The sequence below is a fragment of the Typopeltis vanoorti genome, chromosome 26 (assembly GCF_054136105.1).
Source record: "Typopeltis vanoorti isolate ZY-2024b chromosome 26, IOZ_Tvanoo_1.0, whole genome shotgun sequence".
In the NCBI taxonomy this organism is placed as follows: domain Eukaryota; kingdom Metazoa; phylum Arthropoda; class Arachnida; order Uropygi; family Thelyphonidae; genus Typopeltis; species Typopeltis vanoorti.
Genome location: NC_143574.1, coordinates 3,210,397 through 3,227,157, shown reverse-complemented (window position 1 = coordinate 3,227,157; position 16,761 = coordinate 3,210,397). Strand labels below are relative to the sequence as shown.

General features: G+C 37.7%; 2 protein-coding genes across 2 annotated transcripts in view; one reads left to right on the top strand and one right to left on the bottom strand.

Annotated features, from left to right (window-relative positions):
- LOC150092273 (tyrosine-protein kinase transmembrane receptor Ror2-like) overlaps positions 1-10,198 on the bottom strand; it is a 216,476-nt gene extending 206,278 nt beyond the window's left edge. Inside the window, exon 1 of the mRNA XM_090414928.1 lies at positions 9,771-10,198. Coding sequence (XP_090271054.1) covers positions 9,771-9,900 — 130 coding nt within the window. The 5' untranslated portion in view covers positions 9,901-10,198. The remainder of the gene's footprint in view (positions 1-9,770) is intronic.
- A 208-nt stretch (positions 10,199-10,406) lies between these two features.
- Positions 10,407-16,761, top strand: part of LOC150092272 (CAP-Gly domain-containing linker protein 4-like) — a 136,822-nt gene continuing 130,467 nt past the window's right edge. The window contains exon 1 of the mRNA XM_090415076.1: positions 10,407-10,539. The gene's annotated coding sequence lies outside the window, so the exon portion shown is untranslated. The remainder of the gene's footprint in view (positions 10,540-16,761) is intronic.

Genomic DNA, 16,761 nt, shown 5'->3' with positions numbered 1-16,761 from the left:
TTCCATTCTCGTGCACCTTATCACCTTTCTTTCACATATGCAGCTCTTGCTTAATGATGTATCCATCCACTTAACTTTCGGTGCATTGATTTACACTCTTCAACTAGAAGAATTTAGTCTCAACACTTTGAAGGAATTCCGAGCATTGATATCTTTCCTCTTGAATTCTTCAAGCACGAGAATCAAACTGCTTTTCTGCCATTCCATATATCATTTCTAGAGAGAAACCTCGTCATGATATGGGAGATTTCTTTCAAGAAAAATCATCGATGTCATTATTATTATTGGAAGGAAGCGGCCATTAATCTGTACGCAACAGCAAAATCCAAATTTGTCGTGCACGTTTTTTTTTTTTTTTTTTTGGTAGGCAGTCGGTCTTTACCCTTTATCTATCAGCAATAACCGTGGCTATCGATAGTTTTCAAAGCATTGAGCTAGAAGAAATTTAAGCCGGCCTAGTTAGTTAAGTGGTTAGCGTATCCACTCTCCAACCAACAGGATGAGAGCGCTCGAATCTGCCGGGGGCATGGATGGATGTGATTGACTTTTGGTGGAAAATGAATTTCACATCCCCGCTTACTGTAGGTCAGAAGTGGCTTGAGACTTCGATGTTTGGTATCTAGCGTAAGGTTTCCGAACTATGTAGAAAAATAAAACTACAAAAATACATAAAATTAATAATAAAAATTAATAAAAATTCCAGCCATGCCTGTTACAGCATCTGCACCTTCGACGTTGGTCATGGATAAATGGATCTGATGTTCACTCTACGGCATCCTACAGAGATTCGATCGGATGAGTGTTCCTCGAGTTATATCTGGGTAGTTAGGGCCCGGTGGAGCGCAATGTCCTGCTGAAAGATACGATGGGCTGCAGGATGCGCAAAGGTCATGAAAGTGTGTAGATGATAAGCCAGCACATTCTGCTAGTTGGCAGCGTTTACGAACCTCTCCAGACACACTAAGGGACCTAATGTGTTACATAAGAAGGCTCCCCAACTTTCATAGAGCCACGAACTCCTTTGAACAGAGCCGATCCGGCACGACGGGGCCATGGCCTCATGCTGTCGACGCCACATCCGCATTCTTCCGTCAGCTCGGTACAAGTGATAACGGAATTCATGAGACCACACGGCTCTGGTCCACTCTACAGAGGTCCAGTTTTGATGGCCCCCAACACCATGCGAGACGAAATGCCCGATGACGAACTGTCAACAGTCGTATACGATTAGGATTAGAACGTCTACGTTGGCCCCAGTCATCAATGACACGAAGTTGGCCACCACTTGCTCACATGGCACTGGTACGTCCGTTGATGGTATACTCGCGGAAGACCCCTGATACGGTTTCGCTCGAGAACCATAGGGTTCTTACCACTTGGGCGATAGATTCGAGCTTGCATCTTGTTGGTTGGAGAGCGGATACGCTAACTACGTGCAAGACAGATAATACGTCCACGATCAAAGTTACTAAGATCGCCACATTTACGATTCGTCGATTGCGATACACCGTTGGGAAGCTCCGATGGCTGGCCAATTTCCCATCACCGCTTTCTCTAATGTTTTATCTATTGAGTGTACTAGTTAAGAACATCGGGTTAAGAACAAAAACAGTACCGCTTACTCCGTCTAGGAAATGAAAAGATGGCAGAGGATTATTTTTAAATAAAGAAGTTGACAATATTATGTGAGGAATTTGCATGTGATAGCGATAAATAGTCGTCTTCTCCAAAAACTTAAAAACTTGCGTATTTTAATTACTGTATGCTGGCTGATCCTTTTCGGGTCCATAAACTCTGTAGAACTTATCAAAATACGTCCACACCGAATCGTTTTAAATGAGTGACAAAATGTTTAAGTACTATTAGATTCGGATTTTGAATATCCGTACATATGCAAGTTATTCCTAGACGGATTTCTCTTGACAATCAACATTCAGAATACTTACAAAAATTTGAAAGCGCAAAATACTTCCAAATTACATGTACACAATAATTCCATTTCCAATGAATGGAGTTGAAAAAAATAAAGCAATGATTTCAGACAATCATTAAAATACACTTCTGTTAATAAATCCTAGCAGAGCGAACACAGATCTGTCACACCGTACAGAAAATTATGCAAAAGAGTCATTAAAACAGCTCAATTGGTTTAGGTTGTTATTAAATTTTAATAGCAACCTAAATTTCAAATTTTATTAAATGTCATCGCTCCATGGGGAGGGGGGGGGTATTTTAAATCGTTTCGCAAAACTACCCAATTAGCGAAAAAAATCAATTCCTGTAGAAATGACGTTTACTCCAGACACCAGAATAAAGACCTTTATGCTAGATTCGTTTTTAGTCGCTAACTAGAGGAATTTTTTTTTGGCTAGTTCCAGAATTAATCGCTTTTTGGTATGGAAATTATGGTTCTCTAGAAACACGGTTAACCACACAAATAAATGGTTGATTTAGAATTACGTCCGTTAATTGTATGCGTGCGCGCGCCCTAATGGTCGGTTTGTCTGTTTTGCGGAATGAACAACTCCATCCTCGTCGGAAGGATCTAGGTCCGAATTCCTAGACGGAATTCGGACCTAGATCCTTTCGACCAAAGGACATTGTCGAAACTGACACCTACCGAGGCTCATGGAAATTAAAAAAAAAAATAATAATAATGAAAAAAAATCGAAAGACGCGGACTGTTTCAGTTTAGAATTGTGAGGTGGTTAGTGGTCAACAGCATTAAATCCATTCCCCTCTCCCTCCCTCCATGTCTCTAGAATCATCGACATCCTTCAGCCCAGCTTTGAATTATGAATTAGGGTCAAAATATTTTCACCTCTTCCGTCTGGGAAATAAAGGCATTAGATTTATTTATTTAAACCTAAGTGACTAATGAAAATTAGGAGAGTCCATATTCATACATTGGCTTTCATAAATTAAGGAACAAAGAGAAAAATAACGAAAACTCATAACTGCACGATGAATTTTCTAGCAATTCGGTTAAAAGCGGCATGATATTGAGAAGTGAAAAGAACACCCACAAAAATTCAAATACTTCAATTTCAGTAACAAATAAGTACATGAAAACAACGATCAAAGCAAGGTTAAAATGAGATTGTCGAAGTGCCTTGGTAATAAAAAAAAGCCACTGCTCCTGCAGAGATTTCCGAAGTCCCTCCAGATTTTCGGAATGGGATGGAGTTGAGAGCAGCAATACGTCCACCAAAAGCATCCCAGACGTCCAATTAGGATTAAGGTCAGAAGACTTGTGTTGCCAGTCCATACGTACGATAGTCTTCTTAAAGACATTGGTCCACGAACTTCGCTCGATGAGAACGAGTATTATCTTCTTGTAGGATATGTCGCCTATCTCATCCGTATACAGTCGAACACGAGTCCACGACCTCATCTCCGTAAATTAAAGCATTCATGGTTCTGCTAGGAAGCACATGAGGTTGGTGTGTCCACCCAACGAGATGCCTCCCCAGACCATCACACTACCTCCACTATAAGTGTCACTTTCACAGGCATTAGAGGAATGACGTGTCTCTGGTTCTCTCCGGATCAGAGTACGCCTGGTATCGCCTTGTAAAGCAAACCGGGACTGATTTGTGAAACATACCGACCACGATTAGTCTAGGGAGTCAACCGACACGAAGCCTCCTATAGTATAGGGACAGGGGCAAGCAAACTATCGGTCGCCTAGCACACAGACCACCATCGCGAAGCCTTCTGCGCGTGCGCCCGGTAAAAGTACATAGCAATGTTCCAGAAGCCGAAGCGAGGTCAGAATGCAGCTACGTCTTATTTTTGATTACAAATTATGATCAAGGCGAGATTAATCTTCTTGTGACAACTAACAAGTCTTGCTTGGCATCAACATACTGTAAATATCGTCTCCGCTAAATCTAAGAAAAATGGGTGCCGTTTCGCTAAAGATGTTACTTTACTCTGAACAATTAATTCTTATAAAAAGAAATCATAGACCAGATTAATGAGAGTACTAAGTAGTACTCTCATATGTGGAATAGTATTCCTAAGCTCATTTCTAAAAACCCATCACTCTGTGCAGAAGAGAAGAATTGGGTTGATTAGTGACCAGTGGCGGCTCGTGGTTTGAAATCGTGGGGGTGCTGCAACTTTCGAAATATACACACTGTAAGTACAGTGTATACGTGTTTGGATAAAATATCAAAATTATGGTAAAAATTAAAAAAAAATTAAACATGAAAAATATTGTTAATTATCGATAAAATTATACAGTTGTGTAATTCAAAATTACTTAAAAATTTTGAATTATTATTTAAAGATTTACAATTTTTGGACATTATAATTCAATTCTTTATTTGTAAAGTCCAAATATTTAAAGAGACGGAGTAAACATGATAAGTACTACGAACACTCTACTACTGGCGCAAACTGCATATAAATAACAGTGGAACTGCGTGACGGACAGTTCCCCATTACGCTAATAGCTCGCATCTCACTATGACGTGCATATGCTTGCGCGCGTAGCAATATGACACTGTGGTAAACACAGTGCTGCTAGCGCCCTCCTAAGTGTTATTACAAGATGGATTTTTATTATTTATTTTTATTATTTTTTTATATAAAATAAGAGAATTGTTTAGGATTGTTGATGATAAAATTAAATATTACAAGCAAATATAAATAAATTAATAAATATATTTATATATCGAGAAAAATTGGGGGATGCTGCAGTTCCGCAGTGCCTATCACGAGTCGTCCCTGTTAGTGACCCATCTTTAAGAGCAACCTATTTTTTTTTTCACCTTCGTCGTTCATTCCCTCTACTGATGTCTTTGGAAAAAAATCCCCTCTTATGTATTTCCTAAAGAGAATTTGAAAGACTTCAAATCCAATGTTAACAATGGTTTTTTTTTCTTTTAATGGTACAGGTTACGAAACCACTTGTGTGTATGCGATCACCGTGGGGGGGGGGGGGCGTCTATTCAAAAATGATAACGTGAAATCATTTTATGATAGTTTCTGAATCATTTATTTTTTTTGGCTCCACAAGATACACTTTAAATGCCTTACTTTCTTATCATGAGATGAATGTTATTTTTAAGTTTCTACTTCATTCCCATCCATTAAATACTTAACTTTCCTAAGGAGAAAGATATGCACCCCCCCCCTATCGAACACACATCGCCGTGCGTAGTGATGGCAAAATGAAGTCAACGATTAACATAGGTGCTAAATTGAGTTATCTGGGATTACACAGTATATTGTTTTTGTTAACTAAGGTGCTTTATGGTCGGTTTTCCTATCTTGGGAGGGAAAAAAAAAAGGTCCTCAAGTTTAATTCAATTAGGTACCGGAAAAGAAGTGATTCCTGAGTATATACAACAACAATTACTGAACATTACGGTGGGTTCAATAGTACTGTAATAGTCTGCCCTGGTCTTAATTAGCCAATGAGGGACCAAAACGCAGCAACAAAAAATGATTGCGTATTCTGACTTATCAAGGAGAAGGGATTATCAGTCCAAAACTAATGACAATGAATATGTTCCGATAAATATTGGATTTGTCAAGAAATGTGAGAATGCCGTTCCATCAATGATGGTGTAATTGGAAATATTCAGTTGCTGGAGTCTCCGTAGATGAGTTAGTATAAACGAGCCCTTGGTTAGAAAAACGGGTTCGAATATCGTCTAGGACGTCAGGACCCTTTATCAGGCGTTTTCTACCAAATGTGAGTAAGCCTGTTGCATACAGAGGTGTAGGGTTTGGTTTATTTAGATTTACAGCCCAAGTTACTCACGGGCTATGAGGCCAGTGTATTATGTACGTTAATTGCGTGTGGAAGTGGAGGGTTTTCGATCCTCAAAAAAAGGCACACCGCCGCCATGAACACACAGATCTAAAGCATAAATACTGGTACTTAAGGAATGTAGCAAAGGATTGGTAATCTGGCTGCATTAATTGCCTAAAAACCCTAATGATGAATGTGTCATCACCATATCTCCACTAGATTGATGAGCATTTGCTCATCAACCTACAAACTCTACTTCAACAACTTGTTCGCAACGGATATTCACAAAAACTTGTACAGAATTTGCTATCTTATAATTCTGCTCCACAGCAAAATCATGAACGTTTCCATCCCTCATATTGGTAGACTTTCTATCAAGAGCGCTAGTTTCCTAAAAACGCATGACATCAGTGTGGTGTTTAGGCCTATTTTGACTATACGATGTTTACTGTTCTCCTAGATCCCAACCCCTTCTAAAAACATCCTCGAATCCAAAATATTCCATGCTCCCGTGACCCTTATATTATTAATGTCTGGCCTTCTTGTACAGGCAAGACATCCAAGTAGTTTTGAAATAAGAACAGAAAGAAGGCATTGGAGACGTCAACAACAACAACAGAAGACAACTCGAGCTTGGATTTTCATTTTTCACACACGACACTGAGTTGAATAAGAGCTCCATGCCTTACACTGAAGGCATCTTTACTGTTCGTAAAGAAAGAATCTACTACGGTCATCTTTTCACAAGGCACACTTAATAGGAACCGCGAATTAATCTTGTGTGACATTTGGAAATCGCTTATTAGATCTTTCTATATGTCAGACTTCAACTCTTATTAACTTCGAAGAGGGTGTATTATAAAAAAAAAAAAAAAAAAAAAATAAAAAAAAAAAAAAAAAAAAAAAAAATTTTAATATTATGGAAATTTTTTAAAGTTATGGAATGAATTTTCTATGTAACTAACTGGGTCTCCGCTTCACGAGTGTGCGATCCATGCAGTACAGTAGCACATACCCGGTTTAGTACAGAATACAAATATGAAAAATTAATGATTTCCGTTGTATTAAATTGAGTTTTTTTTTTTTTTTTTTTTTTTTACATAATGGCCTATCCGTTTTGAAATCCTTCAATTTCCAAAACATCTGAAGGATCTCACTTGAAACAGTTTCCAACTATACCAATAAACTGGAAATATTCTATACATGAACAGATTCATTTGAATTTATTCTTAGCTTAGTAGTCCAAATCACGATATACAAAGAAATGTTAAAAAAACATTGTCAAAAGGACATTACGCATCATTGAAAAGAATAACATCTGAATAAACGTGGGAAAACTCCATAATACACCATGAAATGATTTTTTTGTTTTTATTACCATTTATTAAATCAGGTAGCTCAAAGGAGTTTTAGTACTCGCTGTGGAAGGTCTATTCTATCTATCTTACCCGATGCCCGTCACCTTTCTTTAATCATACGCCGTTAGCGCACCACTTCCTCTGGCAACATGTTGAGTTTCTTCAATTACAGTGAGTCGGTATAGGCGATGCCCTCTGATTGGAAAGAACTGGGCTCGAATGCCGTTTAGGAACAAACCGGCCAGAAAAACACATAACATACATACAGCCTTAGTTGCAATGGCCGTAATTAAAATAACCAATCAATCACTCAACACAAATGAAAATCCTCTCCTTGGATATCCACTCGTACCATTAGATTTAAAAAAACTCACCTTCAGTACAATTCCTTCAACTTGTATCAGGTTTATTCAACGTATTGGGCAAACAATGGAATTCACATACCTTACCGTATCCTCATATACAACGCTCCACAGTCCAAACACCACTTTTGCAGTTTCCACATCTCGCTAAAACCAAGGCGACTAGTGACGATCACAATTTTCTTCTTTCTGCGCTATTACAATCTACTCAAACCATCCCGAAGTATTATGTCAGTCGTTTCATATCGACTTCCCTAATTTTGCATTATCTCATTAGCAAAACATCCGCATACTGCTATACAAAATTAAATAATAGTTCAAAGACAGCCTTATGGAACTTTACTTGTCATTTTTATTCTCCGAATTTCAGAATATTTTCAGACAGACAGCTTCTTATCAATAACAACAGCTTATTTACATAATTAGAAACATCGCAAAGAGTTCCTGAATGGATAAGGCATACAAAGATTATCATTCAGTAATGTTGCTCCAACTAAAATTTTGGAAATCCCGCATGGAAAATGTAAATAAAAATACGCGGTTATTTTCTCAGGTATTTACAATATTATTTACCTACTAATATGAACTACAGATTCTCCTATAGCTGCCATTGGCTCCAATTCGACGAAACGCATTTTGTAGAAGTATTTAAAAAACAAAAATAAAAAAAAGAAGAAATAATCCAGAACTACTGAAGCGAGGGGGGGGGGGTATGAACGCTCTTCAGTCCATAAAAAAAAAAAAAAGTGAACCTGAAATAGCATGATAATAGTACTAAGGGTTTTAAGAGTTCGAAAAAGTATGTTCTCACAGGACAAAATTCAAATAATATATCGGTATTTTTAATTTTTTTTTTAAATCTGATTATTCACTTTCTCGCGTGTTAAAAATTCGGGATAAAGCTGTTGCTTCGCTCCCACAGTCCATTCCTCCGGCAAACAAAATTCTTGCAGATGATCTCGCAAAAAACGCCTTAGGTTTCGCTACAGAATTTTCGGTTGCTCTTTATGAGATTTAGATTATTATTATTATTATGTGACACCTCCAGGGAGTCACAAAGACTCATCCAGGGAGAGTGTGTCAACAACATCGAACGATTGTCCCTTCCAACTAGTAACCGCGCTCAAACTTGCTTAACTTTTTGCGTGAGCCATTAGCAGCAGAGGCTCTACCAATCGACCAACCTTTACTGGCTTAGATGCCTGCAGACTATTATATTTAATTAATATTAAATTTAATGAATGTCAGACAGTAATATGACGTTTAATAATCATGTTATGATGTTCAATATACAACAATTTTTATAATTATTGTATTATGGTGTTTGTTGCTTTAAAAAAAAAAAAAAATCCTTTTCCCCCCTCCAACATTCACACCATAGTTCCAGTTGAGATAAAACAAGCCTGAATCTCCTCCCCTAAGAATCTGAATGTTTATGTCACACGAATACTATTTCTTTTTTCCACGTGCAAGAAACTTTTTGGCAAGCCATACTAAACAAATTTCCATATTACATTAATTAATAATACGCTATGAAATGAATTTACAATGCAGTAATATCACTTCTTCCGTACTAACAAAAAATATTGTGTTCTTTTTTTTCACCATATACGCGATTCATTTCATGTATGCATTTGTGACATTAAAATAGTAAAATAATTTAAGATCGGTCAACATGGCATGTTGACCGATCTTAAAACAGCGATTGAGTGAAATAATAAAAAAAATAATAAATTAACCATATTTTATATTAAAAAAGAAAAACCCTAAACATATTTTGGCGCCGTAAACAGTAGTCTGTCTCCCCATGAGTAAATATGGTGCCAATTATAAAATACAAAACTAAACTATTCGTTAAACCTTGATACAGAACAGTATCAGGGTTTAACGAATTTTTTTTTATTTATTTATTATATATTCTTACAATAAATACAACTCGGCTACGAAATAGTCAATAAATCCCCTCTTGCCATAAATTATAACGATACATTTTTCCCATTGCAAGATTATAAGAAAAACAATAATCGACATCGCTTATATACATATAGGTTTGGTTTAGTATTGTTATACATCCAGAACTGGCGCTTATATTCAAACAGTTTCAAGGCTACATCTTTCAAACCATAAGAAAGAGGCTATGTGTGTAAGCCACACAAATAGCAATTCACTCGATTTAATGAACTTCGCCTTGTTCACACGTAAAATTCATTCCTGGTTAATATGTGATGCGAAAAACAACGAGTCAGGAAAGCAACAACATGCAAGGCAGCAAAGGATTCTTACCTCCGTTAGTTTCTGCTTCGATCGCTTGTAAGTTTGCAAGTAGGAGCCATCCAAGAAGAGTAATCGGTAGTGAAATGTTACTTTTACTCCATCGTCTGGTAGGCCTCCTCATACAGCCACCTATCCACATCTTTCCGACCGCAAGTGCCAGTCAATGCACCCACTCGGTAACGTTCACCGTTTGCCTAGAGGCTGGAGTACTAGACCAGTCCCTTGGAGGCCGAATAGGAACAATTTATTCTTGTGAATGAGCTAACATAAAACTCATACGAGTTAAACTGAAATTCTCCGAATTAGTAGAGAAACTCTGATTAAATGACTAGTGAGATATATATGACACAATTCTGTCACATCGATTCGTATGCTATGAAACAACCAAAGGATCGGAAGAAAGCTGCTTCCTGATCAAGTAACCACTTTTTTCTACCTCCAGCTCTATCTGAACCGTCTACCATAACACGCGGCCAGCCTTTCTTTATCACTAACGCTTCTAGCGCAAGCGCAGCAGGAAGAGATGCAATAGCGCCACCTTACTATGTTTGTTTGTTCCTGCGTACACGCGATCTGTGCATGGCTGCGGTGTACGTATTTATGTCAGGACCAGTGTACTGGATCAAATATTTGGAAGTGTTTATCAAAATTTATGCTCGTATGAATTTATATAAAATTTATTAGATGTGATGCAACTTTGAATGTGACCATCATTGTAACTACTAAAAGATATTTTTAGACTTTTTTTTTTGTACCCATAGTTCGACGTATTTTCAGGGTAAGTAATCGCATTCCCAATGAAACTTGTTTAGAGAGCATTCAGCTAACAGGAAATTGGAAGCAGTTTTTTCGGATAGCATGATTTTTATTTTTCAGTGACAGTTTCGAATTCTGCTGACATGCATAATATGTGATAAACTATTTGTATAAATTGTTTTGCATTTGCTTTGAAAGTTAGGCTTAACAGTTACGTATTTTTATTTATTAAAATTCGAAATTTCATATTGATTTAAGAGTTACTCTGTTGTGAAAAGTAAAATATTTCACCGGTTGTACATTTTTATGAGTACAGGTTTATTTTAAATGGTCAGCCCTATCATTTACGTTGGTAGGACTGACGACACTTCTCAAAGCTGGAATCAATTGTCAAGTGTTGAATCCTCCAGTGATTTGAAATATAAAAAACAGCATTGTGTTCTCTTGATGCTTTGCATCGGCTACATTCTTAGAAGACTACGCATAGAAAATTTTTGATATGTGAAGATGGAAATATATCCACCTGGAATATAGAATCAGCGATATAAGAAAGGGTGAAGAACAGAGAGGATTAATTGCCAATCTAGGGAGGCGACTTTTAGGTTATTTCTATTCGGTATATAATCCATCTAATTACTTCATTTGCAAATTTTGCTTTTATCCTTGCTATGCTGCTGTGTAGAATACTAACTTATGATTATCATCATCATCAGCAGACCTCTATGAGTCAGAAGACTCTTTGGAAGGTTCTGACACATGCACACACACTCATCAAACAATGCGTTAAACTTCTTCACTGTTTCTGTACTTGCCACACTCACAGGCAATGCATTCCATTCATCATTAACTCTCCATGCAAAAATAAAAATAGAATAAATACTTAATACATCCCTGCTTACACTCACCTTGTGCAGCTTTCATGAATGGCACATTGTTCTACCACTGTCATCCCATTCTATGAACAATCTCTTTGACTTTAATCTGGTAATAATCCGTTACCAACTTATATTATCAAAATCTTATCTCCATCCTCCTGTCAGCAAGACTTTACAAATTACATTTCCTTAATCGTTCCTCATATCCAGCATTCCAGAAACCACCTCCGACAGTCTTTTCTGGATCCTTTCTTCTTTCCTACTTAGAAACCAGGAAACCAAATCTGCACACAGTAATTCGTGTGTACCCTGATTGGGCTCTATAAGAGCCTGATTTTCCTTATTGCTTAATGATGCAGAAGCCACTGACAAGTGGCTTCTGCATCATTAAGCTTTTGTGCATTAATGTTTTTTTAAGTAAAATTTTAAGCATTAATGATGCAGAAGCCACTTGTCAGTGGCTTCTGCATCGTTGCCATAAATCAATCATAATGTACTTGCAATTTTAGTAGTGTAGTCCTAAATTATCAGGGCCTTGTCCACTACTTCTCTCAGGTTCCTTATCTTCTCCACCTCATGTAATTAATTTATGTATCTGCATGTATTCCTGTACAAGATCTCATCAGTTTCTGTCTTCCTTGCTTGCTGCTTTGGTACAAGGCAAGGCACTTTCTTTACACAAAGGTAGAGAGATTTGCTGATGATTCCATGTGTCCTTTACAAGGGTTTGGACAGGTGTTTGTAGGATTTGTTATTCTTAAAAGAAAGAAAGTTTGTTAATTGTAATTTAATTACAATTAACAAACAACTTAATATGCAGCTGTGCTGCAGTGCGTATAGCTTCTAGTACATCTTTTAATAACTAGTAGGAAAAAAAGTTACTTATTACCAGTTTTTAAACCTTATTAAGGATTAAATGTTTAACTTAAAATAAAAACTTACAAGAGAAGGTGCAGAAGCAATTGACAACATGATTTCAAGACCGCGGAATGTTAGTTATGAGGATAGATTGAAGTCATGTAATCTACAAAGATTTGCAGATAGAATCGAAAGAGGTGATATTGATTGAGAGGTATTTACGAAATAGTTATGAGACAGATTTTTTGCAGATAGGGGAACAAAACAAAGGGACAAGAACTAAAGTCCATCCTTGGTAATTGCATAAGAGAGTAGGAAGAATTATTTTTTACTTTGAGAGTGGAATGCATTGCATAGTTGTGTTCTAAATGCTAAGAGTGTGTGAATGAGTTTAAGCTCCTGTATGATAGAAAGGAGGAGAGAATTTCTGTGATAAGTCTGTGGACATTTTGTAATGTAATTTAATGTATATTTAAAATCTACATAATTGTTAATGGTATGACCCTCCCTCTCTCTCTCCCCCTCTCAATGAGTCTTTGACTCCAGGACTGTTAATGTAATAATAATTGTAACTTCCACACATTACAATGTTCAGCATAAGAAACTAATTATTATTGCACTAGCACCTGCATGGAGTACAGGGCTCATCATGGAAAGTCCACTCAACATTATTATTATTATTACCCAAGATGCCATGGAGTCAAAGACTCATCTAGGAGGTCCTTTTATTAAACACACTCAAATTCTCTGCAGACACCACACTCTCAGGCAAGACATTCCAATCATTCACAACTCTGCATGAAAAAAACCTGCTTCTCACTCCCCACTTCTTCTCACACCCTCCTTATACAGTTTCTAGGGATGACCTCTGGTTCTCCCCTGATCTTCCACTATTTTCTGTAGAACCTCTCCAGCATTGATCCTATAACAATCCCCTAATAACTTGTAGGTCTCTATCATATCTCCCCTTCTCCTCCTGTCCACCAGACTCTGGAAGTTGCATCTTTTCAATCTTTCCTCATAGTCGACATTCCAGAGGTTAGAAACTACCTTAGTCAGTCGCCTCTGGACCCTTTCCGACATCTCTTCATCCTTCTGAAAACCAGGTGACCAAATCTGGGCACAATAGTCTGTGTGGCTTAATCAAAGCCCTATACAATGGAACATGAATCTCTCTACTTCTACAAGTCAGTGTCCAAAATTGTGTTGTCTTCACAATTTTGGCTATGTGTCCACTAATTTTCAGATCCTTATCCACTATCATCCCCAGATCTCTTATTTCCTTCACCACCGACAATATATCCTCACCGAGCATAAATTCTGCATACCTTTTAAAACCTTACATTTTGCAACATTGAACTCGCATCCCCATTCTCTTCCCCATCATCAACTGCTCTCAATCTCTCCATGAAGTCACATTCACAAGATTGAAAGAACTTTATGAACTGCTCATTAAGTATCTCCACCACACCTTCTGCAACAGCTGTCTTTATACCATTTTCTCCAATCAGTGTCATCCTTCCATAATCATTCTTTTTTTTGCTGGCTACATATTGAAAGAACTCCTTAGGATTCTTTTTGGCTTCATTAGCTAACTGCTGTTCATACCTCTCATTAGCTGTCCTCACCAACCAAGTTACCTGCCTTGCCTGGTCTTTGTAGTCCTCATGGAATTGGTTATTTATTTCCACTTCTCTTATGCTGCCTCCATAATGCCCTTTTTCTCTGTATCGCATGCTTAATCTCTTTATTCCTTCATTTCACACGTACTTTATTTAACCTTCTCACCCTTGGAACACATTTAGACATTGCATCTACTAGATAGTTTTTGAAAATCTCCCAAGCTGCATTGATCTCTTTTCCAGCTAGCTCCTCATTCCATGCTACGTGTGCAAGCTGTCTCCTGAGCTCTTCATAATCACCCTCTTGTAGCTCCACATATACCCGTTTCTTACAGAGGTCCTCGCACTACTGGCAACCATCCAGGTAATCACTTCATGGTCACTCTCACCAATTGGTGGGTGATTTAACACTTCATTTATAATTACATCCTCTGATGAGATGACCAGATCAAAGACCCTCAATCCTCATGTGCTTTCTAACATACTGTCATTTTCTTTACTTCCAATTGCTATTTCATCATTCCAGTCTATAATGTCATAATTAAAATCGTCTATAATGATCACTCTTTTCTTATTTGCTTGGCTAATTTTGATTATACATTTCATAGTCACTACCATCCACATTTTCTGGTCTATAACAACATCCAACCAAGTATTTCATTCCATTTACCTCTATCTCACACCATACTGCCTCAAAACCACTGGCACTATTTCCCTCTTGCATCTCTACTTTGTACGGACATAACTCTTTCTCTATCATCAATAGCACTCCTCCTCCCTTTTTACCCCTTCTATCCTCACAAAACACATCATATCCTTCCATCTCTTCCTGTCAGGATGTCGTCATCATCTAACCATGTCTCACTTATTCCAACAATTTTTGGTGAACAGACTCAATTAGTGCAACCATTTCATCTGCCTTGTTTCTTACACTTCTAGCATTTGTATATAAACACAACAGCTCATTCCTGGATCTACAGCTAGTTCCACTGATAACACTCATTTGATGTGATCTCTCCTGGGGCCATTTCCCATTCCCCATGCTCGACTGGGGCCATTTCCCTTTCTGCTTATTCATTTTAGAACCCTCTTCAATTCCAACTGTTTCCTCTTGATCCCAGGTCATCCCATTCCTGTCTACACATGCTGTCAAATCCTCTTGAAGCATTCACCTTTCTCATGCTGTGTCCCCCTGTCCACCCTGAGCCTCCCTGTTTCCCTGTTCATCTTGCACACGCATTCTCTCATTTTCCATACTCATGCCACTTACTTTCTCATTCATATCCACTTCTTCAATCTCTCCTGTCGTGCTCTCCTGCTCTTCCACATCACTTCCCACTTGATCTGATCCATTCTCTATACTCACTTCTCTACCTTCCAGCAACAGTCTCTCCAAATGACTCGCACCATAACCACTCGAGTACAGTCCATCGCTCCCATACAGTTAACTTTGTCCTTCAAACTCATTCCACACATTAACAAATTGTACTCTCCTCTCCTCACACATTTCAGCCAACATACCATTCATAATCCTTGCTCTCCGCCTCATCTCACCACAGTCATACCTAGGCAACACGCTTACTACCCTTTCTGTCACATTATTCTCTTTTATCCATCTAAGCAGCCTCCTGATATCCATTCTGATGTACTCTTTGTCCTCTGTCAAGTCATTCGTACCTATTAAAACCATAAACTCCTTCACTCGCTCTCTCCTCATATCCAATGCCTCAATCACTCTACTCATTTTACCGCCTGGAAAACATACCTTGTGCATCCTCTCATCCAGCACACCTTTAATAATGAAGTCACCATACAACGCCACTCGCTCATCTTTTGTTAACTCTTTCGTACCTACTTGAGTTGTTTTAATCATTTTCACCCGAATTTTCTTAATTTCACTCCGCATCCATTTAATCTTTTGCCTCATCCAACCCAATTCAACTTTCGAATCTCGCGTCACATTCTCTGTATCATTCAATCTTTCTAATTTTCCAACTCTCAACTCCCACTTCACACTTTCACTCTCATTCATCCTTTTCTTTTTACCATCCATTACGGTTTTCAAATCGCTCGTTTTCTTTTTCAATGCTTTCTTAACAATTTTTTGCCTTTTTTTCACCCCCTGCTTCTCTTTCAAATGAGCACTCATCTTTCCCGCAACATTCTCGCTACTAACACTTTCTGTCATCAAATTCATATTAGCACTCATCAAATCCTCACACTTCGCGCATACCCTCCTTCCATCAGCCCTAAATGTCCACAAACCATCTATGTAATCAAAAGTAATCAAGTAGCACACCTCGCACTCACAAAATGACTAAAATCTAAGTTAAAGTTGTGCACTGACAAAGCCGCTGCCATCTTTCCTCTGCCGGTTACTACTCTAAGGGTTAAAAACAACGAATTTATAATCAAGTTTAAGCAAAATATCCCACACACTAATAATACTAGTAGCGCACAACTTTTATAGCAGCTCTTACTCAAACAATCACTCATATACAATTAATTATTTCAAGAATAACTTATTTGAATCCGGAGCACTTCTTAAAAAACCGTCACTACTGTTGCCTCACGAGTGCCAATATTGATACATATAGTAGCAACTTTTTACATCATATTTATTCTTAATGTGAGTAGTTTATTTTTAATAGGAATCAACCCACAAAAGGTTCTTGACCTATAATACATTAGTATTAATATCATGGATTTGCTGACAATTAAGAATTAGATAGTCTAGAAACTATGCTCTAGAGATCAAATTGGGAACTTTTCAAGCTACTTCAGGTCCTCCATTAAGCAAGATGGTTGTTTCACTCTAAATGATGAAATTCATTTCTCATCTGGAGAAGTTTACAAAACATCCATGTCCACATTAAAATTCAAACTCAC